The 22355-nt window shown below is 41.9% G+C and overlaps 2 protein-coding genes across 3 annotated transcripts in view; both read left to right on the top strand.

Moving 5' to 3' along the window:
* LOC115381309 (inaD-like protein) overlaps nt 1–8092 on the top strand; it is a 53519-nt gene extending 45427 nt beyond the window's left edge. The window contains exons 34-40 of the mRNA XM_030082588.1: nt 2789–2900; nt 2986–3023; nt 3127–3249; nt 3943–4044; nt 4153–4214; nt 4713–4836; nt 7561–8092. Coding sequence (XP_029938448.1) covers nt 2789–2900; nt 2986–3023; nt 3127–3249; nt 3943–4044; nt 4153–4214; nt 4713–4836; nt 7561–7716 — 717 coding nt within the window. The 3' untranslated portion in view covers nt 7717–8092. The remainder of the gene's footprint in view (nt 1–2788; nt 2901–2985; nt 3024–3126; nt 3250–3942; nt 4045–4152; nt 4215–4712; nt 4837–7560) is intronic.
* Nucleotides 1–22355, top strand: part of LOC115382236 (stonustoxin subunit alpha-like) — an 829400-nt gene that overhangs the window by 673518 nt on the left and 133527 nt on the right. The gene's annotated exons all lie outside the window — the stretch shown is intronic.

Below are 22355 nucleotides of genomic sequence, written 5' to 3'. Positions count from 1 at the left end.
TATTATGATATACGTACGTTTACACAGGTAAGAATTGGGGTGCGCTCTGCATTTTTTTTGCTCTCAGTTATAATGGAGCCGGATGGGGAAAAATCTCGCGCTTCTCACAAGCTGAGGCCTCTGAGGTCCAAACTAAAAGTCTGACTGCTCTGAAAGCCTCACCAACTGAAAGACAACAAATTTTCCTATCAAATGTGATATTTTGTGTTCAGTTATGCCAAACAGCAAAGGAACAAGGAGCAGTTGTTTCCCCAAAAAACACTTTTATTTTCTCCTCTCTCCACTCTAACTCACATTACCATATATGGGCATGCATTGCAGTTACACAGCTGACAGCAGCTGTCAATCAAACTCTGACACTGATTGCCTTCATTCAGTGACTCTCAAAAGCAGATGGGAGATGCTAACAACTCCATGTTAGTGGATGGGAGATGCTAACTACTCCATGTTAGTGGATGAGACATGCTAACTACCCCATGTTAGTGGATGGGAGATGCTAACAATTCCATGTTAGTAGATGAAAGATGCGAACTTCTCCATGTTAGTGGATGGGAGATGCTAACTACTCCATGTTAGTGGATGGGAGATGCTAACTACTCCATGTTAGTGGATGGGAGATGCTATCTACTCCATGTTAGTGGATGGGAGATGCTAACTACTCCATGTTACTGGATGGGAGATGCTAATAACTCCATGTTAGTGGATGGGAGATGCTAACTACTCCATGTTAGTAGATGGTAGATGCTAACATTTTCATGTTAGTGGATGGGAGATGCTAACAACTCCATGTTAGTGGATGGGAGATGCTAACAACTCCATGTTAGTGGATGGGACATGCTAACTACTCCATGTTAGTGGATGGGAGATGCTAACTACTCCATGTTAGTGGATGGGAGATGCTAACTACTCCATGTTAGTGGATGGGAGACGCTAACTACTCCATGTTAGTGAATGGGAGATGCTAACTACTCCATGTTAGTGGATGGGAGATGCTAAAAGCTACATGTTCGGGGATGGGAGATGCTAACAACTCCATGTTAGTGGATGGGAGATGCTAACAACTCCATGTTAGTGGATGGGAGATGCTAACTACTCCATGTTAGTGGATGTGAGATGCTAACTACTCCATGTTAGTGGATGGGAGAAGCTAACTACTCCATGTTAGTGGATGGAACATGCTAACAACTCCATGTAAGTGGATGACTGATGCCACCAGCTCCATGTTAATGGATGGAACATGCTAAGAACTCCATGTTAGTGGAGGGAAGATGCTAGCTACTCCATGTTAGTGGATGGGAGATGCTAACTACTCCATGTTAGTGGATGGGAGATGCTAGCTACTCCATGTTAGTGGATGGGAGATGCTAACTACTCCATGTTAGTGGATGGGAGATGCTAACTACTCCATGTTAGTGGATGGGAGATGCTAACTACTCCATGTTAGTGGATGGGAGATGCTAGCTATTCCATGTTAGTGGATGGGAGATGCTAGCTACTCCATGTTAGTGGATGGGAGATGCTAACTACTCCATGTTAGTGGATGGGAGATGCTAACTACTCCATGTTAGTGGATGGGAGATGCTAACTACTCCATGTTAGTGGATGGGAGATGCTAGCTACTCCATGTTAGTGGATGGGAGATGCTAACTCCTGCTTGTTAGTGGATGACAGATGCTAGCTACTCCATGTTAGTGGATGGGAGATGCTAACTACTCCATGTTAGTGGATGGGAGATGCGAGCTACTCCATGTTAGTGGATGGGAGATGCTAACTACTCCATGTTAGTGGTGGGGAGATGCTAACTACTCCATGTTAGTGGATGGGAGACGCTAGCTACTCCATGTTCGTGGATGGGAGATGCTAACTATTCCATGTTAGTGGATGGGAGATGCTAACTACTCCATGTTAGTGGATGGGAGATGCTAGCTACTCCATGTTAGTGGATGGGAGATGCTAACTATTCCATGTTAGTGGATGGGAGATGCTAACTACTCCATGTTAGTGGATGGGAGATGCTAACTACTCCATGTTAGTGGATGGGACATGCTAACAGCTCCATTTTAGTGGATGGGGCATGCTAACTACTCCATCTTAGTGGATGACAGACGCTAACAGCTCCATGTTAGTGAATGGGAGATGCTAACTACTCCATGTTAGTGGATGGGAGATGCTAACAATTCCATGTTAATAGATGGGAGATGCTAACTTCTCCATGTTAGTGGAAGACAGATGCTAAGAACTCCATGTTAGTGGATGGGAGATGCAAACTACTCCATGTTAGTGGATGGGAGATGCTAAATACTCCATGTTAGTGGAAGACAGATGCTAATAGCTCCATGTTAGTGGGTGGGAAATGCTAAGAACTCCATGTTAGTGGATGGGAGATACTAAATACTCCATGTTAGTGGATGACAGATGCTAACAACTCCATGTTAGTGGATGGGAGATGCTAACTACTCCATGTTAGTGGATGGGAGATGCTAACAGCTACATCTTAGACGAAGGGAGATGCTAACAACTTGCATGTTCATGGGTGGACGTCTCAGTTGCGGGCCGGCCGGGAGGCTCGGTCCCGACCAATGCCGCTTGCGGCTTTAATTTTAAATGTTTTTCAGTGCATTTTACATTGTTGTAAATGTTTTACAGTGCATACTAGATGATTTCAAATGTTTTATAGTGCATTCTAGATGGTTGTAAATATTTTACAGTACATTCTAAATGATTTAAATGTATTACAGTACATTCTAGATTGTTTTAAATGTTTTACAGTGTATTTCCATCTCTCCAGGTCAGCGGATCAGCCGCTGTGACTCCGCCCCTCCCGTCAGAGAGCCCTGCCCCTTCAGAGGATGACGGCGACGGCGTCCCCACGCCGACGGCCGCTGACGGCGACGACTCAGGTGACGTATGGCAGCAACGTCGCCGTGACGACGTCATCGGTGGTGACATCATTAGAGTGACTCCAGTGTGTGTGTGTTTTCACAGCAGAGCAGCCCGGGATTCGAACCGTGGAGCTGAACCGGGTAGAGAGAACACACACACACACACACACACACACACACACACACACACTAAAGCAGTATAATTTAATTTATTGCCCCCCCCCCCCCCCCCACCCCCCCACAGGACCCCTGGCTGCCCCTGGGCCTCAGCATCGCCGGGGGGCGGGGCAGTCCGCTTGGCCACGCCCCCATCTTTATCGCCATGATCCAGGCTGACGGGGCGGCGGCCAGAACGAGGAAGCTCAAGGTGAGTGTGTGTGTGAGAGTCTGTGTGTGTGTTACAGTGTGTGTGTTTGTGTGGCCTCTGTGAAATTCTACGTGAAGTTCTATATGAAATTGTATGTGAAGTTCTACTTGAAATTGTACATGAAATTGTGCGTGAAATTCTACGTGAAGTTCTGCAAGAAATTCTACGTGAAATTGTAGGTGAAGTTTTCTGTAAAATTCTATGTGAGTTTCTACGTGAAATTCTATGTGAGGTTCTACGTGAAATTCAACGTGATTTTTTTACATGAAGTTCTACGTGAAATTCTATGTGAAGGTCTACGTTAAATTGTACATGAAATTATACGTGGAATTGTACGTAAAGTTCTACGTGAAATTGTATGTGAGGTTCTACGTGAAATTCTATGTGAAGGTGTACGTGGAATTCTACGTGAAATTGTACTTCACATTCTTCATGAAATTCCACGAGAACTTTTAGACGAAATTGTACGAGAAATTCTACGTGAAGTTCAATGTGAATTTCTACTTCAAATTATACGTGAAGTTGTACGTGAAATTCTATGTGAAATTTTACTTGAAGTTTTGCGTGAAATGTTATGTGAAATTCTTTGTGACGCACATGCAAAGAGTAATAGACACACATAAAAAAGTGTGTGTGTGTGTGTGTGTGTGTGTGTGTGTGTGTGTGTGTGTGTGTGTGTGTGTGTGTGTCCAGGTCGGCGACCGGCTGGTCAGCATCAACGGCCGCCCCGTCGACGGCCTGACTCACGGCGAGGTCGTGGACATCCTGAAGAATGACACACACCTCCAACTGCAGGTCTCTCTCACACACACACACACACACACACACACACACACACACACACACACACACACTAGCACTATACAAACACACACACACACTCACACATATTTTGTGTTCCAGGTGGCTGCAGACACCAACATGAGCGCCATCGCTTCCCAGGTGGAGAATTTAACTGAGACCGAGTGAGTGCACACACACACACACACACACACACACACACACACACACACACACACACACACACACACACACAGAAACGCTGAATCATGGCTGAAGCAATGCTGTGTGAGCGGCCATCTTTGAATAAATGCAGAGCCGTCACAAACGGCAGCCATCTTCAAAAAAAATGTCGTCTTGAGTCATCTTTAGAAAGTGCTGAGTCATCATGTGTGGGCGGCCATCTTTAAGAAAATGCAGTCATCGTATGCGAGCGACCGTCTGAAAAAAATGCTGAGTCATCATATGCGGGCGGCCATCTTTAAAAATTGCCGAGTCACAAGCATTGGAGCAGCCATCTTTAAAGAAATGCAGAGTCATCCCATGCGGGCGGCCATCTTTAAAAAAATGCCAAGTCATCATATGTGGTCATCAACCAAACTGTTAAAAATATGGTCAGGAAAGTTGCTGAGTCATGCTGTTTTCTTTTTTGTTTGTTTTTGTTTTTTGTTTTTTTTTCCCAGCATGCCACGGCTCCGCTCCGTCTCCCTGCAGAAAGGCCCCAGCGGTCTGGGCTTCAGCATCGTGGGCGGCTTCGGCAGCCCGCACGGCGACCTGCCCGTCTACGTCAAGACCGTCTTCAGCAAGGTGGCGTGCGCACAACAGCAAATAAACAAATAAATAAATAAAGAACAAATACATAACATAAACAATAATTATCAGTAATAGTAACAGTAACAGTAATAATTAGTAATACAGCATTAAAATCAATAAATAGCAGATGAAATAGAAAATAAGCATTTATGTATATATATACAGGACTGTCTCAGAAAATTAGAATATTGTGATAAAGTTCTTTATTTTCTGAAATGCAATTAAAAAAACAAAACTGTCATACATTCTGGATTCATTATAAATCAACTGAGATATTTCAAGCCTTTTATTATTTTAATATTGCTGATTATGGCTTACAGCTTAAGAAAACTCAAAAATCCTATCTCAAAATATTAGAATATCATGAAAAAGTATACTAGTAGGCTATTTAACTAATCACTTGAATCGTCTAAATAACTCGAAACACCTGCAAGTGTTTCCTGAGCCTTGAGAAACACTCAGCTTGGTTCAGTAAACTAAATCACAAGTATGGGGAAGACTGCTGATCTGACTGCTGTCCAGAGGACCATCATTGACCCCCTCCATCAGGAGGGTAAGACACAAAAAGAAATTTCTCAAAGAGCAGGCTGTTCACAGAGTGCAGTTTCAAAGTACATTCACATAAAGTCTGTTGGAAGGGAGAAATGTGGCAGGAAACGCTGCACAACCAAGAGACATGACCGCAGGCTTAACAGCATTGTGAAGAAGAGTTGCTTCCAGAATTTGGGGGAGCTTCAACGACAGTGGACTGAAGCTGGAGTCCAGGTATCAAAAGCCACTGTTCACAGACGTGTCCGGGAAATGGGCTACAATAGCCGTATTCCCATGGTCAAGCCACTTCTGAACTCAAGACAATGGAAAAAGCGTCTGACTTGGGCTGTGGAAAAGAAGCACTGGACAGTTGAAGAGTGGTCCAAAGTCCTCTTTTCAGACCAAAGCAAGTTTTGTATTTCATTTGGAAGTCAAGGCGCCAGAGTCTGGAGAAAGGCTGGAGAGGAGCAAAATCCAAGTTGCTTGAAATCCAGTGTGAAGTTCCCACAGTCAGCGATGGTTTGGAGCCATGTCAGCTGCTGGTGTTGGTCCACTGTGTCTCATCAAGTCCAGAGTAAATGCAGCTGTGTACCAAGAGATTTTAGAGCACTGCATGCTTCCTTCTGCTGAAAAGCTCTATGGAGATGATGATTTCATTTTCCAGCATGATCTGGCACCTGCCCACAGTGCCAAAACCACCAGTAACTGGTGTACTGACCATGGCATTACTGTCCTCCATTGGCCTGCCAATTCCCCTGACCTGAACCCCATTGAGAATTTGTGGGGTATTGTCAAGAAGAAGCTGAAAGACACCAGACCCAACAATGCAAATGAGCTAAAGGCCACTATTGAAGCATCCTGGGCATCCATAACACCTCAGCAATGCCACAGGCTGATTGCCTCCATGACACGCCGCATTGATGCAGTAATTCGTGCAAAAGGATTCCCAACCAAGCACTGAGTGCATTAATGGACATTTTCAAATGTTTGATTTTGTTTTGCTGTTATAATTTTGTTTTTTACTTGGTCTGAGGAAATATTCTAATATTTTGAGATAGGATTTTTGAGTTTTCTTAAGCTGTAAGCCATAATCAGCAATATTAAAATAATAAAAGGCTTGAAATATCTCAGTTGATTTGTAATGAATCCAGAATGTATGACATTTTTGTTTTTTTAATTGCATTTCAGAAAATAAAGAACTTTATCACAATATTCTAATTTTCTGAGACAGTCCTATATATATATATATATATATATATATATGTATATATATATATATATATATATATACATATAACATATTACAACTAATTACATGAAAGAGGAGAAATCATATGGCAAAAGTAAAGACAATAATAAAAAGTATGTATTTTATAAATAAGAGAAAGTAAAGAAAAAATACAAATAAAATCAGAAATAAAAAATAACAAATAATATAAGATTAAAATATATAGAAAATTTAAATGGAAAATATGTAAGATAAAATTAATAATTGAATAAGTACATAATTACATGAATAAAACAAAAACAAATGAGAAATGATGGAAACATTTATTTTTCCTAAAACAGGAAGCTGCATTTTTATTTATTTTTTCTTGAGAATTTCAAATTAAGAGACATCAAAGGTTCAAAATGGGATGTGAAATGTCTAAAAGTTGGGAAATGTTTTATTTTAAATATTATAAATGCCTTTTAGTGTATTATAAGCTTTGTCACTGTGTTTAGCTTCTTATGGTTAGCTTAGCATTGCTACCTCAGCATCGTTATCATTAGCATGAATATATTAGCATGGTTTTGCTTAGCATAGCTTTCTTAATTTGATTATATTATCATGGTTTAACTTAGCATGGCTTTGTTAGCATGATTATCTTCATGTGGTTAGCTTAGCATGGCTTTCTTAGCATGAGTATATTAGCATGGTTAGCTTTGCATGATCATCTTGGTGTGGTTAGCTTCTCATGGTCTTCGTAACATTATCTTAGTATGGTTAGCTTAGCATAGCTTTGTTATGATTATACTAGTGTGGTTTAGCTTAGCATGGTTTTGTTCATTTAGTTGATTATGTTCACATATTTAGCTTAGCGTTGCTTTCTTCGTATGATTATTTTAGCATGGTAAGCTTATCGTGGCTAGCTTATCCTGTTTAGCCTACCGCTGCTAGCTTAGCCTGTGCTCGCTGTGCTCCAGGGCGCGGCGGCAGAGGGCAGCGGCGGCGGCCGCCTGCGGCGCGGCGACCAGATCGTGGCGGTGAACGGCGAGAGCCTGCAGGGGGCGACGCACGAGCAGGCGGTGGCCTTGCTCAAGAGGCAGCGCGGCACCGTCGTCCTGGATGTGCTCTCCTAGCGGCGCGGCGCCACGGCGACAGGCCCCGCCCTCCCCTCCCCTCATCAACTGAAGGTTAGCTTAGGTTAGCCGTCGCCGTGGAGACGGCTCTCAGGACTTGAATAGTGTCTTCCACTGCAGCCCGTTGTCACAGAGACCGGAAGCCCCGCCCCCCCCCCACTCTGCTAATTGTTTTTCCTTGTCAATGCTAATGCACTAATTGCTTAATGTTAGCCGAGCATAGCGATTGCACACATGGCCGTCTCCATGGAGATGGTCAGAAACCGCTTGCTAGCTTTTCACAAATTAAAAGTTTTTCTTTTGTTTTATATCATCAATGTATATTAATTTAGCTTTTTGTTTCCTTCAAAATAAAATAAAAAGTGATTAAACGATGGTTTGTTTGTTTGTTTTGATGTACTTCCTGGTTTCTGTGGTCCATTGCAACTTCCTAGTTCCTGTAGCCCGTCACTACTTCCTTGTTCAATTACCTCATCCCAACTTCCTGTTTCCTGTGGTCCACCACTTCCTGGTTTCTGTCATCCATCACTATTTTCTGGTTCCTGTAAATAATCACTAATTCCTGTTAATGGTCACTACTTCCTGTAAGTTGTCACTACTTCCTGGTTTCTGTAAATAGTCACTACTTCCTGTTAATGGTCACTACTTCCTGTAAATTGTCACTACTTCCTGGTTCTGGTAACTGGTTGCTACTTCCTGGTTCCTGTTAATGGACATGACTTCCTGGTTCCAGTAAACATCACTACTTCCTGATTCCTGTAAATGGTCACTATTTCCTGATTCCTGTTAATTGTCACTACTTCCTGGTTCCTGTTAATGGTCACTACTTCCTGGTTCCTGTGAATGGTCACTACTTTCTGCTTCCTATAACTGGTCACTACTTCCAGTAATGGGTGAATACTTCCTGGTTCATGTAACTGGTCACTACTTAATGGTTCCTGTGACTGGTCACTACTTCCTGGTTCTTGTAAATGGTCACTACCAAGGACGTATAGAATTACTAGACCGCTCGCTGCTCGGCGGACAGCAGCGGCGCCATGGCAAATCGGCGCCGACTTCCGGTAGGTGCAAGAAGCTGCGGGGCGCTGTGGAATCCTGGGTAAATACACTGACTTCAAGGCCTGCTTGTCAACACTGATGGGACAATATGTGTTATATTGTGGCTTTTATTGTTAGCAGACAGTAACATCTCTGTCCTAGGCACGCTGTCATGGCGATCACAGCGTTGTTTAGCCCTCACAGAAAAGAAAAAATAAAGCCTGTTTCTATGGCGATCACACTCATATGATAACAAACACAGAGCCTCTATTTAGAAATACAGCTGTATTTCGTATTTAGTATTTCATTTATACGACATTGAAACCAAGCGTGACGCAGCCACCGAGTTTCCACAGTCAGTAAATTAAAAAAAAAAAAACCATCATGACTGCTGGATGCTGATGCAGTGACTGTGCCAAGAACAAATGCTTCATTCTTTCTGTAGCGTCAGTGTTTCACTTGCATGGGCTCTAAAAAAATATTTGAACCAATGCCAAATAAGAAAGTTAGTGTGTTAAACAATTTTTCTCCAATTCAAATGATTCAGTTGGACTTTCACAGCGGCTCAGACCCACAGGCCTTGGAGTGGTTGGTTTTTTTTTCCTCCCACAAAAATGGCCATAAAAAGTTTCTGGAGGAGCAATTCTTGCAGTCAGAACACACACATTATTTATGTAATACCTTAACATACACAGAGGTTCTCCAGAGTAAAATGTAAAAAATAAAGTAAGTGGTGTAATAAAAAGTGAAGTCAATTTAATCAGAAGAGGTTCACCGAATACAACGGACACTCATTTCTAGAATAATTAAAACTGACTGAGTGGAAACAGCCAAAGGAAGACAAGAAATGGAAAAAAACGAAACACAGTAATTGCAACAAAAAATAGAAAAGTTTATTTACAGGACATGACAGAAGTGCACACTGACATATTGAACTGAACTGAAAGTCCTTTATTTGTTCCTCATGGGGAAACTGCAGGGTTGCAGCAGCAAAAACAACGCCGAAAGAAAAATAGAAAAATACAAAGCCAACTATACAAGACAAAGTTAAATGCAATTTGTATGTAAAATTAGGATAGATATAATTAAATAACAGGAATATACTGACCGACACAACTAAGTATTCAATATAAATTAAATATAATTTAAATACAAATTAAGACATATATAATTAAGTAATAGATATAAACTGACAGATATAAATTAAATATAATTTACATAAAGATCTAAGACAGATATAATGAAATAAATAACAGATATAAGATAACAGACGTGCTACGCAGTAACGTCTGTACTTTTCAGTGTCAGATATGATCGTGCCGTGCTGTTCACCGTCTCAAACAGATTTCTAGTTCATTTACTCACTTTCTGATGACAGAAACAGCCTTGTCCCCCGTCAGCAGGTCAGGAGCTCCTGAGGAGAACCTGCTCAGCTGCAGAAAAACCCGTCCAGTGCTGGTCTGGGGTCTCCTGACCTGCTGTTCTCAACGCATCTCAAGCATTGTGACTTGATTCCAACACAGAAGTTTACTGCACCTTGGTAAATCACGACACACAAAGTGACATACCGTGCTGGCGTCCCACTCTGAATTCGCTTTTTGCCCCTAATGGAAGTCAGCTGCGATTTGCCGTCTCTCAGGGGGAAGTGAGCGGTCTGGTAATTCTATACGTCATTGGTCACTACTTCCTGTAACTGGTCACTACTTCCTGGTTCTTGAAAATGGTCACTACTTCCTGGTTTCTAAGATTTCTTCAGCTTTAAAAATATTACCCTGTGGTGTGTGTGGGGAGGGAGTTACCTCACATTAGAAGGGGCGGGGTTGGTGACGTGGGGGGGGGGGGGGGGGGGGGGGGGCTGTTGCGCTGTCGGTGGGGTTAAATAGGCGGAAGTGTTCCGTCAATGGAGGCTTCCTGGATGACAGCTGTCACTGTCGGTGTGAAGAATAAATCTCGCTTAATTCGAGTCCAGCGTCCGTCTCCTCCTTCCGCAACCTCCACATTGGTGACCTAGGCTGGATTGATGATCAGGCCGTGCTCAGTGAGCCTCCCTAAGAGTCGCCGCAAGTGTAACAGGTGCTTTATTTATTTTGAATACTGATACATATTGTTTACTCTAGACCAGGGGTCGGCAACCTTTTTGTCATGGAGTGCCAGTTTAAAATTTTCTCATCAATGTGTGTGCCATTATCAACTAAAACGCAAGTTAACACAAAATACAAAAAGATTTCCAACATACCTGGAAATGTATTCCTTTCAGATAAAGCAGATACAAACATATCTTTAAAGATATTTTTTCTGTTACTCCAAAAAGTGCTTTCATAAACTTTGTGTTTTGTGCTCTGCATGCTCATGTTTCGAATTAACTGGTGCCCGTGTTAACTTGTGACCAATAGATGAATGAGACTTGAAGTCGATCTAGCGAACGTCGGTTTTCTACAGTTACAGTGAATGTATAAGTTTAAAGTCTTTTATGAGTCTTACTTTAACAGCTGCTGTTATCAGCATGTGTTTACACAGAAGTCCACCGTCACTCGTTAACACGGGAACCAGTTAATCCATAACACCGGTGGGGCGATCACTCATTTTTTGCTATGGAGCTCTTTACACAACTCGCTGTAGCGCGATATGCTTCCATTTCTTCTCTCCAGTGTTTTTTCTCTCGGGGTTTTTATTAAAAAGACGTTTTTCTGCTTGTTTTTGACAGTCCTGTTTCCCGTTTACTGCGCACGTCGTCACGTCACTATATACGGGGGCGCGCATGCAGAACAAATAATCCCCCGTTTTTTTCGCTCCGCTGTCAGGCAGCTTTTATATAAGACACGGAGCGGGTTATCGATCGGTCTACACCACCTCGTACAATCAGCTCCGAAATACAATCCGCTCAGAGTGAAGCAGATCCACTCGGACGTCTGCATGACACATCCGCTCTGCCTTATAAGCCATTATATGGGTGGCATGTAAACGTGCCCAGTGTTAGTGCCACGCGTGCCACCCGTGGCACGCGTGCCAAGGGTTGCCGACCCCTGCTCTAGACTATTGGCTACTGCATCTACATCAAAACTGCTCAAGTAAGGATCCTATTAGCTTCTTTGTCCTGATGCCCAAGAGAGGTAAGGCATACTGGTTTCTACACACACAGTAACAGAGCAGACTGTGTGTGTGTTGAACTTGTATGGTGTTTGGCTGCCCCCTGCTGGACAGACTGCACAGTGCAGCCACATGAACAGTGCTTGGTTGGCCAACAGATTTGACTGTTCTCTGACACAGATGTGTAGAAAGTAGACTTCTCAGTGTGGCGGCCATCTTGGATGGGTCTGCATTGTCTTGTACTGAAGAATGAGGGCTTGGAAACGACCAGTATTTTGAGTAAAATCGTCACAAAAAAAAAAAAACAATTAGGATAGAAAATACATATAAAAAATATGGTACACTTGAAAAAACTAAGTTACATCTAACAATAATAGAAATGTCAGTAAACTGCCTTCACTGTGGAAACTTCCGGAAAACCCGGGCACTGTATTGAGTCAGCTTTAGTATTCATTAGTCTTAAAGGATTACCGAGCACTGCTCCAACTAGACACAACACACACATCACACACACTCCCATATGTCAGGATAATCTGCACCTTCATTTTATCATGTGCAATCATCACCCACTCACTGTCTGTCTTAAATGTATATTTAAATTATATCTAACATATCTGTTATTACTATAATATATATATATATATATATATATACACACACACACACACATATATATAAATAAATATATATGTATATATGTGTGTGTGTGTGTGTGTGTGTGTGTGTGTGTGTGTGTGTGTATATATATATATATATATATATATATATATATATATATATGTCCGTCTTAAACATCTATCTTAAATATCTCTTTGTATCTGCTAATGTTTATCTTTATATCTGTTATTTATTTAATTATATCTGTCTTAGATCTTTATGTAAATTTATATTTAATTTATATCTGTCAGTTTATATCTATTACTTAATTATATCTGTCTTAAATTTGTATTTAATTTATATTTAATATTTAGTTGTGTCGGTCAGTATATTTCTGTAATTTTACATACAAATTAGATTTAACTTTTCCTTGTATGGTTGGGCTGTGTATTTTTCTACTTTTCTTTCTGTGTTTTTTGCTGCTGCGGCCCTGCTGTTTCCCCACGCGGGACAAATAACGGACTTTCAATCGATCAATGCTTTTCTGATGCGAACTGTGGTTCAGGAGAAATTTAGATCCAAAATCGAGTGGCGGACATTTGTGTTGAAAAACTGTAATGAATTCATTTTTAGTGAAAAAAACATGAGAGTTACATTACATTTTGATAACAATACAAATCTTGGGATTATCCAATACTATTTAATACAATTTAGTCAACGCAGTCACTTAAAAAATGAGGTTTGTCCCAAAGCGTTTTCCTCAATTTCCTGGTCAGTACCGAGCTCCAGACGCGACACGGTGGAAATAGAATTAACTATAGGCTACAACGCACCTTTAACTCAGTCACGAAATGAGTTTAATTTGTGTATAAAGTTGTTTTTCGTGGCCACGAGGCAGCTGGGTTCCTGGAACACCGGGTGAGAAAATCAAGCGCACCTTCTGGACAGGCTTTTGAAAAAAGTTTCTGCTTATGAAAGTATATCAAGAGTAACGGCGTGCTTATATTTAAGCAACGAAAACATTGTGACTTTGAGTTTGTGGACGCGTTGCATTGTGGGGAGTGGCGGACATGTTGGCCGCTCACGAGTGTAAACGAACACGTAACAAATCCAGACACGAGCAGGAGAAGATGTACGATTAGAGCTGCAGGAAGCAAGAAAAAAATGCTGAAATGCCGAAAAGGGTCGGATATATATCAACTTATGCTTAATAAGGAAGCCAGGAGCCGTTATATTGAAAAAAAAAAATCGCAGTTATTAACGGTTTGAACGGTTATCAACTTACTGTATTTTCTTCGGTTGTGTTGTTAGCTGAGTTTATAGGATACATTTAGAAATTTTCTCCTTTTATATTTATATATCCTCCTTTTATTCTATTTGTCTGTTTGCACTGCTGTTATTTGTGTTCATTTTGAGAGTATTTTTACAAATAACATTGTCTTAATATTCACATTATGGACAACAAAAATGAGTCTCTGGCAGAGTTGAGGACGGACAGGAAAAGCAGAGGAACAGTGGAGGACGGGAGGGGAGGACAGAATTACAGGGGAGAAACAGTGGAGGAGGAGAGAAGATAGAGGAAGAGTCAGAAGAACAGGGGAGGAACGTGGTGGTGGGGGGGGGGGGGCAGCTGACACTGCAATTCATTGAATTTTGTAAAGTCTGCATGATTTTTTTTTTTAAATGCATGAATTGTAAGCAATAAATGAATTCAGTTTTAATGAAAACATCAAAGTTACATATTGATTTTATGGAAAATCTATGTTGATGAATGACTCTTTTTCTATTTCTCTAGGTTATGTGGAGATGCAAAGAGTGTTCGGCAACTTTTCGTAAAAGGTACGAGCTGCTGAAGCACTACGAATTAGCCATTTCGGCCAGAGACACCCATATCCATGCACGTATTATGAACGCCCATGCTCATTTAAAACAATCTCATGTTTCACCTAAAAGTGCAGAGTTAGAAACATACACGTTTTCTGGGTCCAGGAAGCGCCATAGCATCTAGTAGAGAACACTTTGCCCATATTTACACCCACTTAAAAGGCGTTGAGACTGTCACTTGTACGTATCAGAACTGTTCTTATCAATCTAATATATATGCTTCATTCAGATCTCGTAAGAACAGAAAGCACAGCAGCTGCACAGTGAACAACTTGAAAGTTGGAGTAGTGACAAGCAGTAATGTAAATGAGGATAATTCACCTGAAGAACTTGGCACTGATCTTACAGAAACAGGTTCTGATTTAGATTCTGACCAGTTACTTGACAAGGACAAAAATGAAAATCTAGAAGACGCAGTTATTCATAAATTTTCATCTGTTCTTCTAAAGTTGGAGATTAATTCAAGCTTGTTCCAAGCTCAGCAATTGATATGTTGCTAGAAGACTCGCACTTTATTTCCACCTCTGCTGTTGTGCCAGTAACAAACAGTACAGCTGTGGATGTTTTCAAAAAGCATGTTGATCAGTTAATAATTGATGAGCTGAGCATTGCTATTTCTACGCATAATCCTTTGCTTAAAGCAATTGCCAAGGACGGTTCACTAGCTGCAGGATTCAAACGTCAAAAATACCACAAGGAGCATTTCAGTACGCTCCCTTACTGAAGTCTCTACAACAGCTGCTGGAGCATAAGAACGTCGTTGATAAAGTTCTTGATAGTCATGCAGCCTGTCAAGTAAATCAACAGTTGTGTTGTTCATTTCCGGATTGTGAAGCAAGCTTTGTGCTATTTACTGGGTTCTAGGCAATTCACCCCATGGTAGTCAACTCAGCATTGTCCTCAATTTACTTGGTATTGTTGTGCAAAAGTAGCCACGTCAGAGAGTTTGGCTATGAAAAAGTATTAGAGCCTCTTTTGCATGACCTAGTGACACTGGAGAAGCAGGGGTTGTTTATTCCACAACCTGGGCACAGTACAGTGTGTTATTGCAGATAACTTTGGGGCTCATGGGCTAGCCGGGTTTGTGGAGAGTTTCTCAGGGAAGTATTACTGTCGCTTCTGTACAGCTGAGGACCGTGAAATTAAGGAAAAAGGAGTGAGATCAGGAGCATTTCACAGCAGAACCAAGGACGAGCATCAGAGTCACGTCACAAAGGCTCAGGAAAAGGGAGAAACCTGCTTTGCTGTTAAAAGACCTTGTGTTTTGACTCAAAGTCTGTCTCACTTCAATGTCGTTAGTGGTTATCCCCCAGACACCGTCCATGATCTTTTTGAGGGTATAGTTCCAGTTGAACTAGTGCTGTACCTCAGTGTTTTCCTGTCCAAGAAGTTTTTCACTTTTGATGGCATCAACACTCTCATGACAGTGTTCCCGTACAAGTGATAAGACAAACCGGCCTCATTTGTTACCCAAGACTTTGTTGCAAAAAAAAGTGAAGACTCAGTGGATTGGTGGCAATGCCCATGAAAACTGGTGTCTCCTCAGGTTACTTCCTTGGATGGTTGGCACACTTGTTCCTGATGATGAACCTGCCTGGCAGTCGATTTTGGATCTAAAAGACATTGTTGATTTAGTTGTTGCTCCCATTCATTGTGCAGAGACCATTGATTATTTGGAGCTTAAAATCTCAGAGCACCGACAGCGTTTTAAGGAAGTGTTTCCTGATAAAAATTTACTGCCAAAACATCGTTTTCTGGAACATTATCCAGAATTGATAAAAAAACAAAAAATCTTTGGTCTCCTAGTAGCACTATGGACCATGAGATATGAGGCAAAACACAGCTTTTTTAAGCAGATTGTCAGGCATAAAAGAACTTCCGGAACATCACTTTGTCATTGGCAAAAAAAAAAAAACATCAGTTGATGGTGGGCTATCATATGAACATACCTGAAAGTGAACAATCACCCTTGGAAGTGTCACAAGTCTCAAAGGTCCCCCTTGATGTTCTAAACGAAGATGTTGCGCAGATCCTCACCTTGAAATACCCTGAAGTCACTGCTGTCGACCTTGCCAATTGTGCCTCCATTAATGGCATTGACTACAAAAAGGGCATGATAGTTGTGCATGGATCTTGTGGGGGCCTCCAAGAATTCTCTGAAATTTTTTTTGAACACGTCGGACGGGTTGATGAAATGATCATGTGTTTATGACGTGTCTTTTATCATACAAATACAGTTTTGACGTGCACTTTCAACCGAGATGGCGGTTTGGGAAATTTTAGACTGCAGTTCAGAGATGCAAGATTCGACAATGACTTTGTGAACTTGTCATCCACTTCCCTAATAAAAGACAGGAGCACAGTGAAAGTAATTTATCTAAGAAATGAGTCAGGTACTACCCCTCATGATGACCCCTCACACTTGGAGGACCATCAGGCCGTCTGCTTCAACGATCAGATGATGCTTTGTCCTCAGCATCAGACACAGACATTCTGTCCTCTGCCTCAACCTCAAATTCATCATCATCCACAGATTCAGGGTCATCCTTGAGATCACAGCCATGGCCCCAGACCTTCACTATGCTGTTTGCTGTTGAGATAGAACATCAGCTAGCTGAGGCCAATGATGCCTGTCGCAAAGGCATCTTAGATCAGGCATTCTGGACGTGTTGGTAAAAGAAATAGTCAAGTACAAAATGTATCCTGAGAGCGAAGACTTGGAACAAGTGGCTCGAGCTCTGGTTGCAAAACAGCCTTGTTTAGGAAATCAAGGAACTGGTTATGGTGGCTGGAAGATAAGTTTGGGCACTAAAATGAACAACTATCGCCAAATACCGAGGAACGTCGGCTACTTAGAGTTGAGCCTAAATTCTGTGAAAAGGAAGAAAGAGCTGGGTACCTCCAACCGAAGTCCCAACCAAGTGAAGAAGCCACATAAAGCTGAAGTGGATTTCCTCCCTTATTATCCAGAGGGCGAGACTACAGAGACTCTCGAAGCCCAGAGGCAAGCACTGGTTTTGGAGCATAAGCAGAAAGACTCCCATAAAAACACACAGATCACAATGAAAATGGAAAGAACCTTTGCCTACAGAAGACAAGAAATGGTCACAGAGATGCCCTTCGTCGCACAGCTCCAAAGCAGACGGCCAGCTCTGTTTGCTCCACGTGAGGTAAATTACTGGTGACCCTTTGGGTGATTCGTGATAAAGAGCCCTCCTTATGATTGTCATTGATTGTGACATGATCTTTACTGGGTGGGACATTTACCAGATAAAGATAAAATAATGCAGATCACTGGATCCACATGGGAACATTAGGCTCCGATGTGGATCTCAGAGTTCGTGTGGCCCGCCTGCGATGTCAGTCAACTATGATACCGGTCATCTGACATATTGATTATGGATGACTCGAAAGTTAGTCATGCTGGCGCTACGATCACAGACCAGTGGACTTCCATCATGAAGCTGCACTTAAATACAAAACCAGTGAAGTTGGCACGTTGTGTAAATTGTTAACAGAAACAGAATCTGGACTCGTCAGACCACAGAGCACTTTTCCACTTTGCATCAGTCCATCTTAGATGAGCTCGGGCCCAGCGAAGCCGGCGGCGTTTCTGGGCGTTGTCGATAAATGGCTTCCGCTTTGCATACTAGAGTTTAAGCTTGCACTTACGAATGTAGTGAAATCTGGAATACCCCAGAAACCTCAGGTGCACCTTTGAATTCATTCAGAAGGTGCTGATGGACATGGATGGACAGAAACGGTCACGGAAGGTACAGGTCCTCAGAGGTAAACTATACAAGTAGGGCAAAGGAGTTTCTCATACGTTTGGAACAGCAGTTTCTACATGTATATTGGGTTTATATTGCCTGTTTTTTGGAATTTGATTTAGATAGAAAAAACATGAGTAATGTAAAGTGACATGTGGTATTTATTGAGGTCCTCCAGTGTTTATTAAATTCAACACAATGATGATTAATACCATAAATTCAATGTAATGATTAATAAATTCAACATAATGATGTTTTAGTAAATTAAGCATAACGGCATGTAGTAAGTTCAGCGTGCTTAATAAAGTCAACATAATGATATTTAGTAAATTCAGTGTGTTTAATAAATTGAACATGTTTACTAAATTTAACGTAATGACATTTAGTAAAATTCAACATTTTTAATAAATTCAGCTTAACTGTGTGATGTAGCACTTAATTAAGACGGTTTGCTGAAATGTAGTCATCTAGTATTTTTACAGTTTAAATTAAAAAAGTTATGTGGGACCGGTTGACGTTACCTTGTTATTTAAATCCAATGTTCTGTTTTTTTGAGTGTGTATAGTCTGGCTCCAAACTGTAAGGACACCCTTCATATTCAAAGTTCTCGTCCACAACATCTTCATCCGACAGATATGAAACAATTTGAAAATTGTTTTATTTCAGCAGTGTCAATCAGTTATCTTTTTGAAGTAATTAATTGCAAATCTGACTGTCGCTATGATTAATTGCACCATTTGTGAACTGGTAATCAATACACAATCACCAGTTAAATGAAAAAAAAAAGATAAATTAAGATACTTTTACTTTGAAATTAGTAAAAAAAAAAAAAAATCCACCATTAGAACAAGTGAAAATTGTCTTGATTTCACAGAACTTCTCTTAAATCAAGCCTTTCTATCTTGATGGAATCTAATATTTAAGTGGATTTATCTTAAATCAAGTAAAATGAGACATTTTCACTCAAAACAAGTTTAAAAAAACTTGCTCAGATTTGGATTTTTTGCAGTGTAAATTGAGCACTGAAATTGTAATGATACAATTGCACACACAGGCGCGCGCGCGCACACACACAGCATTTAGAATATACAACACATACCCTTACATGCTAAAGTTGGAAAAACAAAATCTTTAAAAATGGAGAAAAAAAAATGTAAATTGCTTAAAATGTCTCAATCTGCTTACAGTGCTAAAATTGTTCAATACAGCAAACAACACAGGTCAAATTTAGCAAAATATACTTATTAAAATAAATCATTCAAAAAAAGTAAAATTGGTTAAAATGAAACTACAAAAAAATTCAGCAGTTCGAGCTGAAAATAAATTTTGTTTCATTGATGTTTTCACAAATTCCCCGTCGGTTTTGAGTTTGACGTGTTTGTTATTGTAGTCGGGCATCCCATTTGGACAGCTATCGGGTCTCTGCAGGACGTGGGTGTGGGCGGAGCTTATCTCCGGTGAGGGATGTGGTGTACCCGATCCGTACCGGAAACCTGATTTGTGCTGCGGCATGTGCGGAAAGTGCGTCACTTCCGCTGCCCGCCGTTTTCGCGACAGCTGCGACTCTTCAGCTCCGACTCTTCCACATGACGCAGCTTCAGCAATGTCTTCAGTAATGAAAACAAAACCCACCAATGGAACTGAATACTGCTGAGTAGAAGCGTAACTTGTCGGTTATACATCCCATCAAGGAACATCTTAAAACCTCTTGACTAATTTTAATTGCCATGCTAATAAGGAGCTTGTGTGCTGCAGTTGGGGGCGCTAGCTTTAAATTAGTATTTGATAAATTCTCCGATCTGCGGGTTAAACAACCTTGGGAGGTGCCGGGGATGGATTTAACTGGACCGCTCCCGGAAACAGGTGGAGGGAACCAGTACATCCTGACCATGACTGACCTGGATACCAAGTGGGTAAAACTGCAGAACCTCTGAAGTCCAAGACTGCAGCTGAGGTCTCTGCAATCATGATCTCCAAGCTGTACATGTTTGGCATGGTCAGGAAAATCAGAACTGACCAAGGAAACGAGTTTGTGAACAAGGTAACGAAAGGACCAAGTACGTCAACCAGAACCATGATGACTGGGACGTCCACCTCACCGCTGTGGTGCACGGCATCCACGCTTCAAAGCAGGTCGTTCTTTCTTTCACATTTTATAGATGACATTTTGCATTAGTTGTAAGATGCTTCTCAGTGCACCATTTTTAATGTGTTTTAAAAGTTTTAAAAACATGACAGACGACAGTTCTCAGTGAAACGGTACGTACATTTGAAGGGAGGTTTGGTTTGGTTTCTCTGATGGAAGAAGCTGGAGAACCACATTCCCTCTGTCTTGTTTGGCAACGTAGTGAATAATTTTGCCTTTCTCTGTCTTTGCTTATCATGTCATTTTTTTTATTAGGTTTGTCGCAACATTGAGAGGGCTCAAGGCCGTCAGAAGAAAGCTTGCCAGAGGGTCAACATGTCCAGGCTGAGGAACTACCACCGATCCAAGAGTAGGATGATAAGAACAAATAAGTAGAACAAATAAGCGTCTGATGTCACTCCGGTGAGTGTTTTCCGTGTTGGTGAAGCTTGCTGAAGCCTGCGAGCGACTGAAGTGCTTGCTGTCTCTCTCTTGCTATTACTGTTAATTCACGAAGCAATCAAAAATCGGGGTTATTTACGCCCCCGGGGTTACTTCGCCCCCGATTGACCAAGCGATCTCTCGTGAATTACATTTCTTCTCCGCCGTTAGCGCCACCGGCGTGCTAACTAGCTTAGCGTGCTAACTAGCTTGGTCCGCCGGGACCGCTATGGCGTCCTCCCCTCTGTCTTCTTTTCTTTCCTGCTCAGTGTGCCGTATGTTGAGTCAGAACCCTGCCTCCCTTGACGATAGGGGTATTTGCGTAAAGTGCAGTGTATTGACAGCGCTGGAGGCCAGGGTAACCGAGTTAGAGGAGCGGCTGCGCAGATGTGAGGGGCAGGGCAGCGCTAGCTATAGCGAGGTAGCGGCAGGGCTCGCAGCCCATTCCCGCAGTGAGAGGAGTGTTAGCAAGCCTAGCCCCGCAGCGTGTCCCGAGCAGCCGGGACAAGACCAGGACCGGTTTGTGACAGTCCGGAGGAAGGCTAGTGCTAAGCACCACCACGTAGCACTCCAAGAACCGCTTCACGTCTGCAATAGGTTCTCTCCCCTCAGCAACGACACGCCGGCTGAACTGGACACGCTGGTGATTGGCAGCTCTATAGTTAGAGACGTGAAGCTGCCAGCGGTGAAGGTTAGGTGTTACCCGGGGGCCAGAGTGGGGGACATCGAGGGGAACCTTAGGCTTTTAAAACAGGAAGGTAGGAGATTCCGTCGAGTCGTGATTCACGCAGGCGGTAATGATGCCCGGCGGAGACAATCAGAGGTGCTCAAATTACAAGTAGCCTCGGTGTGTGAATTGGCTAAGTCGATGTCTGATGCCGTAATATTCTCTGGTCCCCTGCCCAATTTGGTCAATGATGAAATGTATAGCCGACTTTCATCATTCAATCGCTGGTTGTCTAGATGGAGTGAGGAAAACAGAGTTATTTTTCTAAACAACTGGTGCACCTTCTGGGGAAAGCCTGGGCTCATCCGCAGGGACGGCATCCACCCAACTTTGGATGGTGCAGCCCTTTTAGCTCACAATATGGCTGATCGGCTTCGAACTCTAAATTGACAATCCAGCTATGAGCCCCGGGCGCAGAGCAGTCGTGTAGAACACTCCTCTGTTGATCTTGTTGATCCCGTCACTAATCCTGCTCCCGGATTTTTACAAGTCAAGCATGGAGGTTTACCTAGGCTAACAGAGACTGAGTCTGTTCAAAGTGCTCAAAGCATTAAAAAAAAGTCAATGGGTAAAAAGCTTAACATCTGTACAAGACAGAATAGCTTTTCCAGTAGGAAATACATAAAATGTGGTCTACTAAACATTAGAGCAATCTCCACTAAATCTCTGTTAGTTAATGACCTTATCGGTGACAATAACATTGATCTCCTTGCTCTAACAGAAACTTGGCTTCAGCAAGATGACTATGTGAGGCTCAATGAATGTACCCCTCCAACCTATGTTAATTTCCAAACAGCTAGATCAACAGGTCGAGGTGGAGGTGTGGCAGTGATTTCCCACTCCAGTCTTCTTCTTAAACCCAAAACTAATGTTAAATTCAACTCTTTTGAAAGCTTAATACTAACGCTTACTTGTCCAAATTGGAAGAATCAAAAAGCTGTGCTATTAATTATTGTGTATCGACCTCCTG

Source organism: Salarias fasciatus, chromosome 23, assembly GCF_902148845.1.
Source record: "Salarias fasciatus chromosome 23, fSalaFa1.1, whole genome shotgun sequence".
Taxonomy (NCBI): domain Eukaryota; kingdom Metazoa; phylum Chordata; class Actinopteri; order Blenniiformes; family Blenniidae; genus Salarias; species Salarias fasciatus.
Note: the sequence above shows the minus strand (reverse complement) of the source record. Positions and strands in the feature narration are given on the sequence as shown.